The sequence below is a fragment of the Artibeus jamaicensis genome, unplaced genomic scaffold (genome assembly GCF_021234435.1).
Source record: "Artibeus jamaicensis isolate MK-2021 breed Jamaican fruit bat unplaced genomic scaffold, CSHL_Jam_final scaffold_474, whole genome shotgun sequence".
Lineage (NCBI taxonomy): Eukaryota > Metazoa > Chordata > Mammalia > Chiroptera > Phyllostomidae > Artibeus > Artibeus jamaicensis.
The window spans coordinates 40,216,472-40,232,042 of NW_026522046.1; the positions used below are offsets into that span (position 1 = coordinate 40,216,472).

The 15,571-nt window shown below is 57.1% G+C and overlaps 1 protein-coding gene and 1 long non-coding RNA gene across 7 annotated transcripts in view; one reads left to right on the forward strand and one right to left on the reverse strand.

Annotated features, from left to right (window-relative positions):
- Positions 1 to 15,571, reverse strand: part of COL18A1 (collagen type XVIII alpha 1 chain) — a 73,122-nt gene that overhangs the window by 38,942 nt on the left and 18,609 nt on the right. For 2 of the 5 annotated variants that reach the window (XM_053658011.1, XM_053658009.1), the window contains exon 1: positions 6,024 to 6,687. The exons of 2 other annotated variants lie outside the window; for them this stretch is intronic. In XM_053658011.1, coding sequence (XP_053513986.1) covers positions 6,024 to 6,687 — 664 coding nt within the window. Of the gene's footprint in view, positions 1 to 5,279; positions 6,688 to 15,571 lie in introns of those variants that run through there. One more of the 5 variants, XM_037158168.2, reaches the window with a different exon arrangement.
- LOC119058745 (uncharacterized) lies at positions 5,675 to 11,016 on the forward strand. 2 transcript variants are annotated; one of them, XR_008390216.1, is made up of 3 exons: positions 5,675 to 5,762; positions 5,950 to 8,514; positions 9,296 to 11,016. It is a non-coding gene; the product is annotated as an uncharacterized LOC119058745 (long non-coding RNA). The 2 variants fall into 2 exon arrangements; XR_008390217.1 differs by having other exon boundaries at positions 5,950 to 8,159; positions 9,296 to 11,013.

The window sequence follows — 15,571 nt, forward strand, 5'->3', positions numbered from 1 at the left end:
ACAGACCGCTGTCCACCAGGGCGGCAATTGCTATGACAGCCCCTTTGTTTCAGAAGTACCCAGGGCCTGAGTATCCACTTAGGAAGATGTTTAAGATTGGGAAACAGGACTGTGACCAGCTTGGGTTCCAGAGGTCTTGGAGTCCTGACTCAGCCGTTCCCAGAGTTCAGCACGGGTGTGCTCCACCACCACCCTGCCTCACACAGAGCTAGGACATTTCCAAATGAATTAAGAGCGAGATGCAGCAGCTGTCGGCTTTCTGGGCTGGAATACAGCAGCATGTTACACAGGCAGCCCCAGGGACCCCAGAGATGCGTGAGCAGTTCCTTCCTGAAGTTCTTCCATTTCCTCTCCGTGAAATTCCTCAGGTTCCCATCGGGAACAAGACTCGAATGCCAAGGACCTAAGATCACTGACCAGTCCCAGGCACTGCGAGCACGAACGGAGGATGTAGCCGCCTCCTTACATAGCTTTTGGCAGCTGCTGTGTGGGAGGCGTGGCCCAAGGCATGGAGTCTGCTGTCTCCGGCAGGAACCCAACATCTCTCCAGAAAACGAAATGTCCATTCCACGCTGCTCTCTGAAAGCCCCGAGGATTGCCTTCCCAGAATGCAGTGTCCCGGAATGTGGTGGGCGACACCTTTAGCAAGCAAGCTGGGGCCCATCTGGTGGCCTACCTCACACTCCCCTCAGATCAAGAAACTGGGGGACTTGCCTTGTTGAAGACAGTTTTCCTTTCAGCAAACAGGCCAGCCACAGCCAAGTTTATCCCAGGTATGGTTCAACATTTGAAATCAATTACCATAATACATCACATCAAGGCTAATGAAGAAAAATCACAAAATCATATCAAAATTGCAGAAAAAGCATTCGACAAAATCTAATACCCATTCCTAATAAAAACTGTCAGTGAACTGGGAAAGTAGAGTTTCCTCCACTTGATGAAGAATATCTACAAAAGCCCTACGGCTAATGTCGCACATAATGGTGACAAACTAGAACCTTTCCCACTAGGACCAGTTACAAGTCAAGAATGTGTCCTGGCTCCAGTTCTTCCCAACATCATGCTCAAAGTCCTAGCTAATGAAATAAGACTAGAAAAGGACATGAAATTACAGAGGTTGGGAGGAAAGAAATAAGTGTCTGCTTGCAGAAAATATAATTGTCTATGTAGAAAATTCAATGAACAACAACAGCAAAGCTACCTCCTGGGGCTGGTAAGTGGTGCAGCAAGGTTTCAGGGTAGAAGAGTAATATACAAAGGTCAATCACTTTTCCACACACCAGCAGTGAACAAGTGGGATTTAAAATCAAAAACAGTATACATATTTACAGAATACCAAAATTAAATGCTTAGATAGGAATCAAACAAAATATGTAAGGTCCTATATGAGGAAAACTATATAACTCTGATGAAAGAAATGAAAGAAGAACTAAATAAATGTTGAGACACCCATGCTCACAGTTAGGAAGACTCAACATTGTCAAGATGTCAGTTCTTCCCAAGTCAGTCCACGGGTTCACTGGCATCTCAGTCAAAACCCCAGCCAGTTACTCTGTGAATATCAACAAACTGATTCTAGCGTAAACACAAACATGGAGAGGCAAAGACCCAGAATAACCAATGCAATATTGAAAGGAAAGGACAAAGTTGGGGGGCTGGCTGACACTCCCTGACTTCAAGACTTCCTCTAAACCTGCAGTAATCAAGACAGAGTGGAATTCTTGAACCGAGAAAGTGGTTAGGGGAACAGAACAGAGAACCCAGGAGCCGAGGAGGTTACATGTACATGTAACCCTGTACATGCGGTTAACTGATGTTTGGCAAAGGAGCGGAGACAATACAATGGAGTGAAGATCTTTGCAACAAGCGATGCTAGAATGGCTGACGATCAACATGCAAAAAATTATATCCAGACACAGAACTCAAACCTGTTACAAAAGTTAACCAAAGTGGATCACAAGCCTAAATGTAAAATGCAAAACTATAAAAACTCCTAGAAGATAACATGGAAAAAACCTCTTACTGGCCTTGGATAAAAAACCCATGACTTTTTAGATATAACACCAAAGGCACAATTCAAGAAAAAATATCATTGATAAGCTGGACTTTATTTAATTTCTTTGAGACTAGAAACTTCAGTTTTGCAAAAGGCACATCAAGAGAATGGCAATACAAGCCACAAACTGGAAGAAAGTTTTTAAAACATGTATCTGATAAAAGAAGGTACATCCAAAATATACAAGAATACTCGAAACTCAACCAACAATAAGAAAACAACTCAATTAAAAAATGGGCCAAAGATGCTAACAGACACCTCCCCAAAGAAAGTGTAAATATGGCAAACAAGCACATGGAAAGAGGCTCCACATCACACTCAACAGGGAAATGCAAATTAAAACAACAGTGAGATAAAACCTCACACCTACTGGGATGGCCACAGTCCGCACCACTGACAACCCAGTGCGGGCAGGCACATGGGGCCCCAGGAACGCTCGGTCCCTGCTGATGGAAGTACAACTTGGCGCAGCCACACAGGCTCCTTACAAAACTAAGCACACTCTTACCCTACAATCCTGCACTCTTTGCTAGTTACCCAAAGGACTTGAAAGCTTATTTCCACACAAAAACCTGCACACAGATGTTTACAGAAGCTTTGTTCATAATTGTCTAAACTTGAGAGCAACCAAGGTGTCTTTCCATAGGTGAGTGAGTAAATAAACCATAGAACATTTAGACAATGGAATATTATTCAATGATAAAAATAAATGAGCTCTGAAGCCATAAAACAACATAGAGGAAACATTAATGGATATTAAATGGAAAAAAACAGTTTAAAAAAGCTACATAATATATTACTCCAACTTGATGACATTCTAGAAAAGAAAACTGGAAGACAGTAAAAAGTTTGGCACTTGGCCCTTGTATGGGAAATGTTAACGGAACTTGTCTAAGAAAAAAGATAATCAAAAATATGTACAGTAAAATGACAACAAAAATATGTACAGTAAAACTCACAACTATCAATGACTGAACCTAAAACAAAAACAAACTAAGCAAGCAACTAGAATCACAGAAATGGAGATCAATCACATGGAGGGTTATCAGCGGGTGGGAGGTGGAGGATGGGAGAACAGGCACAGGGAATAAGAAGCATAAATGGCAGGTACAAAACAGACAGGGGGAGGGTAAGAACAGTATGGGAAATGGAGAAGCCAAAGAACTTACATGTATGACCCATGGACATGAACTGGGGGGAGGGGTCCCCGTCACCGAGGGAAACATTCTCCAGTACCAGAGAGGGGCTGGGGCCTTCCTGGTCCTTTCCCTCCCCACCAGGTTGTGGATGGTTCCCTACTAAAAAGCCTAAGGAAGGTCCTGGTCACTGTGGCTCAGTCGACTGGGCATCCTCTGGCAAAGCAAAAGGTTGCTGGTTCGATCCCCAGTCAGGGCCCATGCCTGGGTTGTGGGCCAGGTCCCCAGTAAAGGGTGTGTGGGAGACACCGACCCATGTTTCTCTCTCACATCGATGTTTCTTCTCTCTCTCTTTCTCCCCCCTCACCCTCTCTAAACATTAAATAAACAAAGGAGGAAGAAAATACCCGTGGGACCCTCCCCAGCCAGGCAGCACCCAGGAGGGGCCCTGGAGAGATGGGCACCTGAGGCCCAGCTGTGGGGCTGCGAGTGCAGTGAACAGGGACTGACAGGACAGTCTCCAGACCCTGCTCGGGCCACGGCCTCCCTCACAGGCCCGGGGCCCTGCCAATGGTGCAGATGTCCAGTGAGAAGTCCCCTCTGGGCCACTCAGCTAGCTGACCAGGCCAGCTGCAGTTGGAAAAATCCCACACCCCATCCCGGCCCCTGTCCCCTCTCCCAGCAACGGGAGACCCGGGGCCCTAAGGCCGGGCAGCAGGTCTGCTGAATTCAGGCCCCTCCCCAGCCTCGAGGAGGAGGAGGTGGGCTGTGGGGAGCCACCAGGCTCCTTTACATGGAACTGGGGCCCCCTGGCAGGACACCCCCTGTGGGGCAGCCCCAGCCACTCACACTGAAGTGGGGCAGGGTAAGGAGGAGGCCCCTGCCGGCCCAGGTTTCAGATGTCCGGGCACCAAGTGTGCGTGGGGCGTGGGAACACGCAGCTCACTGTGGGGCCCGACCCCCACCCCAAGCCCCACCAGCTCACAGGGGCAGCCACAGGGCCTTCGGCTCTGCACGTACCATGTATCGGGCCTCCCAGAGCGGGCCCTGTGTGGCTGTCCCTCTGCTGGACACCCTCTGGGCCACTCCTGCTCAGGCCATGGCTCAGCCTCCCTGTCAGCGTCCCTCATCCTCCCTTGGACCAGCCCCTGGTGCACCCCTTCCTCGGGGCTGGGCACCACCCGTCATCAGCACTTGTTCCTGCCCCGGCTGCGGCCTGTGCGCCAACTCCCCCCTTGCTTCACCCCAGGCCCGGCACAGCAGTGCCAGGAAGTCACCCACACATTCCTCAGGGGCTCAGCCACGGAACAGCCTCCTCGAGGTCCAGTGCAGCCACCCCACCCCCACCAGCAGTGACTGCAGGGATGGATGAGCGGTCAAGGCTGCTCCCCACAGGGAGGGGAGGGGCGGGGCCATGCACAGCACAGCCGACACAGATGGGCGGGGGCCAGGCCCACTGTGCACACACAGGGAGCTAGGGGCCTAGAGGCTGCAGCTGCCCTCCCCCTCCTGGACCAGAGGAGCAGGGAGACCGTGCTCTGGAGCTCACGGGCCCAGGCTGGGTGGCCTCATGTGAGCTCCACAGGCTCACTGACTGCTGGCCTGGCTGCGGCCACTCAGCCTTCAGAGAAACAGGTCCTCTCTCCCCGTAGCACCCACCCCCAAAGCCCCTCTGCCCAATCAGCTTGGGGCTACAGAGAGGACGTCAGACACCAGAAGTAGGAGGGAATCCTGGCTCCCTCGGCATATCCTGTCGCCACTCTGTGCCTCAGTTTCCCCTGTGGCTGGGGGTATCTCAGAGAACTAAATGAACTACAATGCTTGGGCCGGGGCTGCTCCCCACACACCTGCCCTTGTCATGCACAGAACCTCGGGTTGGATGCAGGCCTCTGCAGACTTCAGTCTGCCCCGTGCAAAGGAGGCATTGCACTTCCCCTACCTCCTGAGGGTTCGACGGGCACCTGACCATAAAGGCCAACACCGGGGCCGTGGGTGGCAGGTGCTGTGCAAGGTTCACACCGGCCCTGGCCAGGCTCCTGGAAAGGGCAACAAGGAAACGGTGGGATCGATGGGCCGGCCGTTACCTGCAGCCGGCCCAATGAACACACAGTACCCGTCTTCCTGGGCTGGGAGCGAGGCACAGGTGACCGGCAGCCTGCCCCCGTCCAAGTGGCTCCAGCACGCATCCTCCAGGACCTCGCAGAACTGGCGGCAGGGTGGCAGGGCGGGCAGGGGGCCAGGGCCACAGGGCGGGGCCAACAGCAGGCAGAAGAACCAGGCGAGGAAGTGGTGGCAGTGTGACTGGAGGAGGCCCTCCCAGGCCTGAGCGGCCACCAGCACCTCCTCTCCGCTCAGGTGGTGGAGGTGGTTGGGCAGCCAGGAGCGCCTGATGCCCAGGCTGCCGCAGACCGGCAGGGAGGGCGGCAGGGGCAGGCAGCGGCTGGAGGCACGGCGCAGAGGCGGCACTGCCGGGGTCGGTCGGTGGGACCCGAGCAGTGCGAAGACATTAGGAAGACCAGGTCCCACAGAATTAGCCACGTGAGGAACCCAAGCACCACTGTCCCCAGGTAAAGCTGAGAGTGAGATCTGAGACAGACCGGCAGGAGGGTCAGGGGAGAGAGCCGAGGGGGCAGCGTGCGTGCCCAGGGAACCCGTCACCAGGGGAAGCAGAAGTGGAGTGCGCTTGAGGCTGCCGGGGTGTTGGTGCCGCTGGCCGGGATGGGCTGCCTCGGGCAAGAGTCCTTTGCCATCCAGGTCCGGGGGCCAACCTGAGGACTGCAGGCTCCCCCAGGGAAGGTCCCTGCCCAGCACGGAGGAGAGAGTTCTACCTGAGGACCTCGGTGGCACCGAAGGCACGCTGAGCATCGCCCAGGGCCTGTCCAGGGAGGGTGGTGGCTGGGTGGGCACTGGCAGGCTACCACCCTCAGTCTTGGTGTCCGGTGAGTTCAGGGCCCCGCTGGTCAGCCAGAGAATGGTCCCATTCTCCGGAGGGGTGCTGGATGGCCCAGGGAGGGTGAGGGGGTCTGTGGAGGTTGCAGGTGCCAGAGTCCCCATCTTGGAAGCATTCTCAGTGGGGGTGGTATCATCCCACAGCTGGACGAAGCTCCGGATGCCCATGGCCACGTTCAGGATCTTGGCACCAACGCCAGCAATGTTCTCCTCCTTCGTGTCTGGGCTCGCATTAGAGGCAGGAGGGGAAGTGGAGGCCTTGCCCTGGCCATCTTCCAGCTCCTCCAGGGGTGGCCCAGGGCTGGCAGAAGCTGTCCCCTGCTCGGTGGGGCTGTCCTGCAGGCCCACACGTGTGGTGATACCTTCTGTGGGCTGTACAGGTGGGCTGCCCAGGGGCACAGAGACCAGCGAGGCTGCGTTCTCATTCGTCTGATTGGACGACCACAGCCAGGTCAGCAGATCAGCCCAGGAGGCGGTGAAGCAGCAGGCGAGCAGCAGCAGCTGCAGCGGCAAGCTGAGGCGGCCGCTGGGGTCGGGAGCCATCAGGGCTGTGTGCTCCGCAAAGAGGAGGGTGGGCGGGAGTCTGCTGTCCGGGAGGTGGGGCCAGCCCGGATTCCGCCCGGCCCGCCCACGGCTTGTAGCCAGCTACCCCATTCATGTCTCCAAGCTGTTCTGTCTTCTGCCTTTTCACTCTCACAGAAGAAAAAAAGGCAAACTCCTAAATCAAGGTGACAGGCACTCTTGGGAACTTCTCACACCTCCTTAGAGCAGCCACAGATGCCAAGAGGCCAAGTGGACATCTAAGCACATTCAGAGAATTCCCAGCTTCCTGGGCCGTGAGCTGGAGAGGCCTCGCTGCCTCTCACCAGACCGCTGCCGATCCCTGCGCTGGCTCACCTCTGGGCCAGCACCCTGACCCACAGGGCAGCTTCGGAGAGGACTCTCTCTCTTCCTGGCCCTGTAGCCTGGGTGCCCTCCACAGAGCCCAACTCCAAAGAAGACGCCTGGCATAGCCCCCCTGGGGTGTCTGCTCTGGACACGGCTGGGACCCGCAGGACGCTGAGGCGGCGGCCCCCAGCACCACTTGCCCACCACCCTCTGCATCCAGAGCCACTGCAGGCCCCAGCCCCTCTTGTCCACCATGCTCGGAGCCGCTGCTGCTGAGGACGGTCGGGGAAGCCTGGCCTGGGGCCACCGCCCTGCTATAAAACTGAAACTTGTTGCGAGTCCAATTCTTCTGCTGGAACTGTTGATTCTGAGACGTTCAACATGAAGGAAGACCTGTGAGGGACCTGCGCTCCCACCCGATTAGGGATGCTGGTCCTCAGCTTGCTGGCCCTCCTACCCCTCTCGCTGACACTGGGCTGTTCCTGGCCCATCTCACCCGAGACCACACCCCGGGCTCAAGCACTGGTGACACATGGCCTTCAGTAACACCCCAGACTCCTTTCTCATTGGTTAGACAGTCTCTCTCAGGCGCTGATCCTGCTCGTACCACTGTGATCGGCCTCTCGGAGTCTGGCAGGGTTTTGTGAGTTAACTCTTGAGAACTACTGGAAGGAAAGCACAGCGGCACTGGGGTATCGACACTGAGGGAAAGCGGGGTGTCATGGAATGTACGGAGACCGATGTTGCCATGACAGCAGGTCCCACGCAGACGTCCTCTCCCGCCACCCCCATCCTCCAGGTCTCAGTCTGTTTGATGGAGCGGGGACTGTGAGCTTGCCCAAGGCCAAGAGATGGCGCTGGAGAGGGAGCCCTGCCCACAGCGCAGATGCCAGCCCGGTGCGGGCCAGGCCCTGCCTTCTCACAGCTCTGGCTTCAGCAGGTGCCTCTGCCGAGCCACGTCTCAGGCAGTGACGGGACCTGCGCGTTGACTGGCACTGCTCCAGAGGGCGCCGGCCAGGCCAGTGTGCAGCTGGGCAGTTCCCATTGTGTCCTGACTCCTTCCCTTGATACAACCTCGGATAACACTTTCTTTGTCCAAGACACTGGAAGGATGCCACCCTGTGGCCGTAAGTCCTGCCAGTGCCTGCTGTGGGGCTGCTTCCATACTGCGTGTGCTGGCGTCCATCTTTGATTACAGTCAACACCCCCCCTATGCTGCCAGGTGGACCCCGATGCCCAGCACCTACACTCTGTGCTGCCCAGCCGGAGTGGGGGCCCCAGCCCTGGGCAGCAGCAGGAGCACAGAGGCCGCCCTGGGGGTCAGGCCGCTGGCCCAGAGCCCTATCCTCACACTCGTCAGCACAGAGGGGTGGTGAGGCCCCTCCAGCTCACAGCCCAGGGACCCCTGGTTGGACAAAAACTGCTCTGAGCTCTTCCCCAGCAGGGCTGTCTGTACAGGACAGACATGCCACAGCCTACCAGGTACGGTGCCAAGCGCTCCGCCGTCATTCTGGGAGACTGTGCCTCATGGTCTGCAAGAAAGAAACTGAGGCACGGAGACCAGATGCCTGGCTCCAGATTACAGAGCCCAAGAGAGGAGAGCCAGAACAGGATTACACACACACATTCACACTCACAGTTTCAACCTCCACACTAGATCCCACGTGTGCTCAGCACGCCTGCTGTCCGTCCCCTTGCCCTCATCCCTCCCTCATCCCGTCCTCTCGTGGTTGTGCTGGGGGTCTCAGCCCACTCTCCCTCCGGGCAGAGTTCAGCAGTGACAGCAGCTCTGTTGAAACAGCCCTGCAGTCGCCAGCTGAAAACAGAGGATCTGATCGGTGCACGCCAACCAAAGGGCAGGGCTCGGCGGCTCGGAGTCAGTACTCACGTTTTAGAACAGCCAAACGCTGTGTTCCCTCTCGACAGGTGGGGGCAACCCACAGGCGAACACCTGTGTCTCAGCGAGGCCGTGTTGCCAACACCGATCCTCATGATGCACAGAATTCTTAGAAATGCCCAGAGAACAGTCTCCCTGAAAACTTAGTGCCACTAATGTGATTTTACGCCTGAAGTGTCTTTGGCAAACCTCAGGACGGAACTTCCAGCAGCCCTCCCCCTTCTCCTCCTGCCCGGATGGGGGAAGAGGCTCTGGACTCATGTGGGGCAGAGCCAGACTCCCCATTGCAGGGCTGCCCCCTTATCGGTCCAGTGGCCCCGAGCACTGGGGCACTCCCCGGGGTCACTGGCTCAACTCTAATTCCAGATGCAGCCAGGACGAGGAACTGAGGAGCCGTGCTGTGCAGGAGGGACAGCAGCTGCTGCCCGGTGGGGGGCAGGCTACCCAGGAGGGCAGCCGGGGCCCTGCCACCCTGAGCCAACCTTGCGACCCAGCAGGGCATCCCTCCACGTGAATACTCCAGACCACGGCCCCCTGCCCACCTCTGGGGCCACGGCCACCTCTAGCCACTAGCAGAGTATCACATGCCTGCAGAGCTGCCTGGTGACTGTCACGAGCAGCTGGAGGAGCACACCCAACAGCTGCCCCAGGGCCCTGAGATATTATCAAACAGTGAGGGGGATTTGAATGTTAGAGGAGCATTCTGGGACTGGGGGGAGACAACGTAAATGGCACTGTGAGTCACTGAGAGTCACGGGGTGGCTGCCACTTTTGTGGGGTTCTGAGAACGTCCTTGGAAGGACCCAATCAAACACTCACTGTGCCTGGTGGGGGCCACTGACCCCAGCAAAGTGCCTGCCAGCCCCTCACCCAGAGACGACCTCCTTACATGCCTGAAATACCTTCCCCTCCACGGCTCCCGGCCCCAGCCTGCTGACACTGTCCACCCGATAACCCACCCCCGGGCTCTCCATGTGCGCACACGTGTGTCTATGTGGGGACACGTGCATCTATGTTTGGACACGTCTCTGTGCACATGTGTGTGGCACTGTGTGCGTACACATGTGTGCACACATGTGGTGTGTTTTCTGTGTGCAGGTACATGTGTGTTGTCTGTGCCTGCACACTCCCATTCATTTCCATGCAGTTTTCTTGGGATTCCTGGAGGCCTGGGAGGTTCCAGGTCCAACAAGGGAAGCTCTGCCGGGCCAGGTTTGATGTCACCCCCGGGCCTCCACAGATGCGCGGCACATGCGCTGGGGATGAAGACTCTGTACCCGGAAGGCGAGCACACACCTCCGTCTGCAGAGCTCTCCCTGAATGACTCCCAAGTCCTCAGCCTCCTAAGTGCTTCTGAGCCCTCTTGGCCCCCTCAGCACGCCCAGCCCTCTTGGGTGTGCTGACCCTGGTCTTCCACATGCCCGTCCTGGTCCTGGTCCTGTGTCCCAATTCAGGGTCCCACACTAAATCTTATCCCTGTGCGTTAATTCTTTACCTCGAAGGGCCATACTTTCCTTCATTCATTCAACAAATTTGTATTGAACTCCTAGTGTGTGCCCAGCCCTGCTCTGGGCACTGAACTGCATCAGCCGCAGTGCAGGGAAAGCCTCCACGAAGTGGACATGGCATCAGGTGGGGGAGGGCAGAGGACACAGGGGTGGCCGCCCCAGTCCAGGACGTGGGACCGGGGGAGGGACCTCTCGGAAGATGATGACAAGCGGCAGCAACACGTCCCCCCATCCCCCCTGGGAAGCAGGTTCCCCACCAAGGGACACCACGTTCCTATGTGGTGACACGACCTTTCCCTGGGAAGGGCCAGACACCCACTTGGACACCCAGGAGGGGCACAGACGCCCTGCAAGCCAGCAGAAAAGAAGGTCCCTCTTCTAGGACCGGCATCTCTCCAGTGTCCCCACGAGACCCGCTTCGCAGATTCTTTACTAGGTGCAGAGTGTCGGTGTCCTGTCCGTGAACAAGGCCACACGATGGGGCACACAGGGGACGGCATTTCTTTCAAATAAAGGTGCTTGACCCAGGCAGTTAATATTTGACCGGTGTTTTTACTGGAGCTTCCCAGAACCTGGCACCAGAGCACCAAGGCATTGCTTCACCCTCCATAGAAAAAGCCAACTCTAAATGTGGGTTCATCCCAGGACCCTCAAATACAGGCACAGCCCTACCCTGCCCCGTGGCCTTCTAGAACCCACGAGAGCTTGTTGCGAGGATGACAAGCCTTGGCCAAGGCAGGCAGGTGGGTCCCAGTACCACGCAGGACCCCCCCCCCCAAACTCGACTCTGCTGTAGAGCCGGGCCCCCGAGGGTGGGGTCTGCAGAGCAACAAACAGGGAAGACGAGGACCAGCTGAGACACTGTGCAGTGAGAGGTCTGGTTAGGTTTTAAGAGTTTGGCAGGTTGCTCATTAACTGGATTTTACTGAGGGCTGCTGGGCTGGACTCCCACGGGAGAGGGTGGGGAACAGCTGTCCTGCTCAGCTCCCACCTGTGACCACTTCACTTCAATCTGGCTGGGGTCGTAAGTCAAGCTCCTCCCACACGTTGACACCCCAAACCCACCCACACCCCCGGGCCCCACACCATGACCCCTGGGCCTGGCCTGGGCTACACGGAGGACAAGGGCAGGCTGGACCAGGGAGCAGCTGGGGGACCCCAGACCCCGCTCTGATCACGGACTGCCACTGGGGCATCGCCCAGGCCTGCTCCTCCCTCACCTCATTTCCAGCCGCACAGCCAGCCGGAATCGAGAAATAGCTGTTAACAGTAGGAACACATAAGGTGGAGGTCGCCCAGAACACAACTCGTGTCTCCTTCTTGTACACAGAGGGAGGGGACCCACAGCGCTTTCTCCACAAAGCCCAGACAGCCACTGGCACCTGGCCTGCACAGGTGGAGGCCGCTGCTGCCTCCATGGGTTCCATGTGGCACCTGTAGGTGCCACACTCTGGGGCTGACACCGCACCCTCCCCTTTAGAAAAATAAAATCGTTTGTTCCATAGAATAAACCAGGAGGGCAATAAGAAGAGAAATGTGTCCAAGAGACACAGAGGGGGGTGGGCATTTAATGGTCCTCTGGACTCCCAGAAAATGACAAAGCTCAAGTCTGCGGCAGACGGGCCGATTCTGCCAAGAGCAGCGCTGGGAAGGGGGCTCCCTCAGGGATGGTCTGGGCAACCCCAGGGCCTGGCCTGCAGGGGGATGGCAGGAGGGGCCGGTGGCCGTCCTGGAGACACAGTGAGGCCCCCCACTACAGTCCAGGAGAACGGCGGCATCTTGTCCAAACGCACATGTACTCATTTTACCCACACATGAATTCAGGGGAGGCCGGGTCCTCACCCAGCCCCAGACCTGCTCCTGCCGTCCAGTCATCTGAGGGTTCAGAAGCCCTTCCAGCCTGGGCCTGGCCAGAGGTCCCAGTGTGCTGGGCAGGCAGGGCGGTCCGACCTTAGCATTTTGAAAAGCTCCTGGGTGACTCCTACAGGCGGGTGGGTATAAAAGAAATCATGCAGACCCAAGCCCGTGGGACAGACACCCAGGCCCCTGGAACAAGAGGTTGACCCTGGTCCCAAGCTTTGGAGCCACTCGCCCCTGCGCGGCCACACACAGGCCAGAAGCTCCCACCCTCCTCAGAGCAAAGGGCCCTGTCCAAGGCCACCCACTTGGGGGCCATCTCCAGAGCCAAAAAGTCAGGGGGAAATTACAGCCTCTGGATCCTTCCATAACTGCCCCCCGACCCCAAGGAATGGCGCAAGTGTGGAGAAGGCAGTCAACTCCGCCCAGAGCCCAGGAAATGCAACCAGGACGGCAAGTTGGTGCCAGAACCACCATAGAATGGACAGCTGTGGTTCAAGCTCTGCCTCCCACACATCCAGAGACCTGGGAACTGCCATCCGCCAGCACCACGCCAGGCACATCCCTGCTCCCTGCCCTTTCACCGCCGCTGGCCACACAGAGGGGTGGAAAGAATGAGGGAGCAGGGCTACTGGCCACCTGGGATTTTCCACTTTGCTTTCATAGGAATTCACCCAGACACACTTCAGTCCACCCCCCTCCAGTTTTCACTTCTGGCTGAACACACAACTGGGGTCTGTGACTCAGCCTGGGGTATTCATTTTACATGCACAGAGGGTCCTGCAAATGCCAGGCTCTGTGCCCCACCTTCAAATTGTGAGCCACACTCACTTCATGTATCCAAAAGTGTCCAAAGCAGCGGTAACTCGAGGAAGACCATGCTGAGTGTGACCAGGTTTGCAAACGCTGTTGCCATCTGTGTTGTGTGGGTGGAAGACAACCTGGGTCCCACTGGGAGCAGCAGGCTGTTATGCTGGCATCTTATCAGCAGGGGGAGCCACACACCTGGGATTTCTCATGCAGGCTCGGCTCCAGGTAGGGAACCAACTCAAAGCTCACTTTTGTTCTTCACTTGGTCAGATTCTTCTTACATATAAAAGAAACGCACATGTTGTAATACATAAAGGCATAGGAAGTAAGGCTAACTACCCCTGGCTTCCACAGCCAGGCGACCTTTGCATACTCCAAGCCTCTGTCACTCAGACTCCCCAGGTGGGGCAGGGCTGCCCCAGGTGCAGTGAGCGGACCCCACCTCTGCCCTGTGCCAGCGGTCCTGGCAGAGCGGGTGGGTTTCCTCCCCTGGATTTTGTTTGGCTGGGGCGCTCTGAGTGACGCTGAGCTGATGCCCTGACAGGCGGGTGCTTTGATTTCTGCAGCACAGGCTCCCCAAACAGGGTCACCTGGTCAACGGATGAAAATCCCAGACTCGAAGTAGCAGAGGGTGGGTTCCGTCCAACAAGGAACCCTGGGCACCCGTCTCAGTGAACAAAAGCAGCCCCTCGGCACTGGCAACTGCTGGTAGGAAGCGGTTTTACACTTCCCCCGTGTGGACACTGGCACCAGAGGGGTGTGCTGCGGGTGGGAGAGACAGGCATCTCTGGGACGGTGCGGGGGCGGCTGGGAGTGGGGGGGGGCATGGAATAGCACCTCCTCCGCCAGAGGTCTACATCCTACTACTCGCTGGGCCCATGAGAGGTTCTGCCACCTGACAAGGGAAGGTGAAGGTGCATGTGGATGAAGGTTGCTGCTAACCAGCTGACCTTAAGTACACAGATTATCCTGGACTATCTGGATGGGCCCACTGTACTCACAAGGGTCCCAGAACGGGGAAGAGGGAGACAGAAAAACCAGAACCAAGACTGAACTGGTCACTGCCGGCTGTGACGATGGGGGAAGGGCCACTAGCCAAGGGAAGTGGGGGCCTCTAGAGGAAAGGCCAGGAAACAGACTCTTCCTCCAGAGCCCTCAGGGGAAACCAGTGCTGCAGACTCATAGATTTCAGCCCAAGGAGACCCCCTGGGAATTCCGACCTCCAGGCTGTAAGAGGATAAACCTGGGCTGTAACTGTTACAGAGGCCAAAGGACATGCCTCCAGCCTGCACTTCCTGCCTTTTCTCAGGTGAGGCCTTCGGCTCGGCTGCCATTGGCGGCACCTGCCTCTCCTCATTCACGAGGCCCCTTCTCCGTCCTTGCCCAGTATTCCAGGGGCTTCTCTGGTGGCTCCTGTCAAGGTGCCCCGTTTTCAGAGCACAGGCTTCCTCCTGGCCTGCCCTCATTTTTCTGCCGCACTTACGTTTTCATTCTGCCGCCAACCCCTCCGTCCCTCCTTGTGTCCTGAGGATCCTGTCCTGTCCCCTCAAAGCCACTGGACGGTCCCCTAAACAGCAGCCTAGTGTGTCCGGGTTCCTTTGAACATCTGGACCTTCAGGCCACTGCCTGTCGCTGTGGTCCAGAACCAGTGTACTCCCTGACCTGTGGCAGCAAATGCTTTTGTAAGACACAATAAAAATGTCACAATGAAACCAAATGGCTGTAAAGATCTCTAAACCGGCACTGCCCCTCCCTGCGCCCACCTCAGCACAGAGAGGAGCACTGCCGCGTGGACACCCTTCCGGCCCTCCGCCGCTCTCAGGGGCACTGGGTCAGTCAGCGTCCGGAATTCACTTTTATGTCCTGTTGCAGCAGGGCATCTGGCCTGTGCCCTTCCAGCTGCACAGACAGCCCCACGAGCTCCAGGGAACAAGGAGGCCACCTTTCCCAAGAACAACAACACTTTGGCACCCCCGGTGACGCATGTTGCCCTATGGCAGGTGGGCCAGACGTACACCATCCTGAGTGGCCAGTAATCAAAGGGCCATCGGAGGGCCCAGTGAGAACATGGCCTTGGCCAGGCTCCAAACCTGAGGGCCCCCTCCCCTTCCTGGGGAAAAGCTGCCCAGCAAACCAGCCCCGCCTGCCCCACAGACGGGCCCAAGCCCTGGACAAGGCTGAAGGCTGCCTGGCAAGGCTGGCAGAAGAGGAAGGAGACATTGGCAAGGGAGCTCAGAAAGGAGGAGACTGGAGAAGGTGCGCCCTCGGCTGCTCACCCAGAGTCAGTAACCGCTCTGGGAGCCCCACCTGGGTGCACGTGAGTACAAGTTCCACGTGGGTGTGAGAGGGAGGGAGTGTGAGAGTGGGTGGCACCCCCCACCACCAGAACTCAGGCACCGGAACCAGCTTGGACCTCAGTGGGGGCAGTGACACCCACTGACGGGAGCCATGGGGGCTGGACACTCCG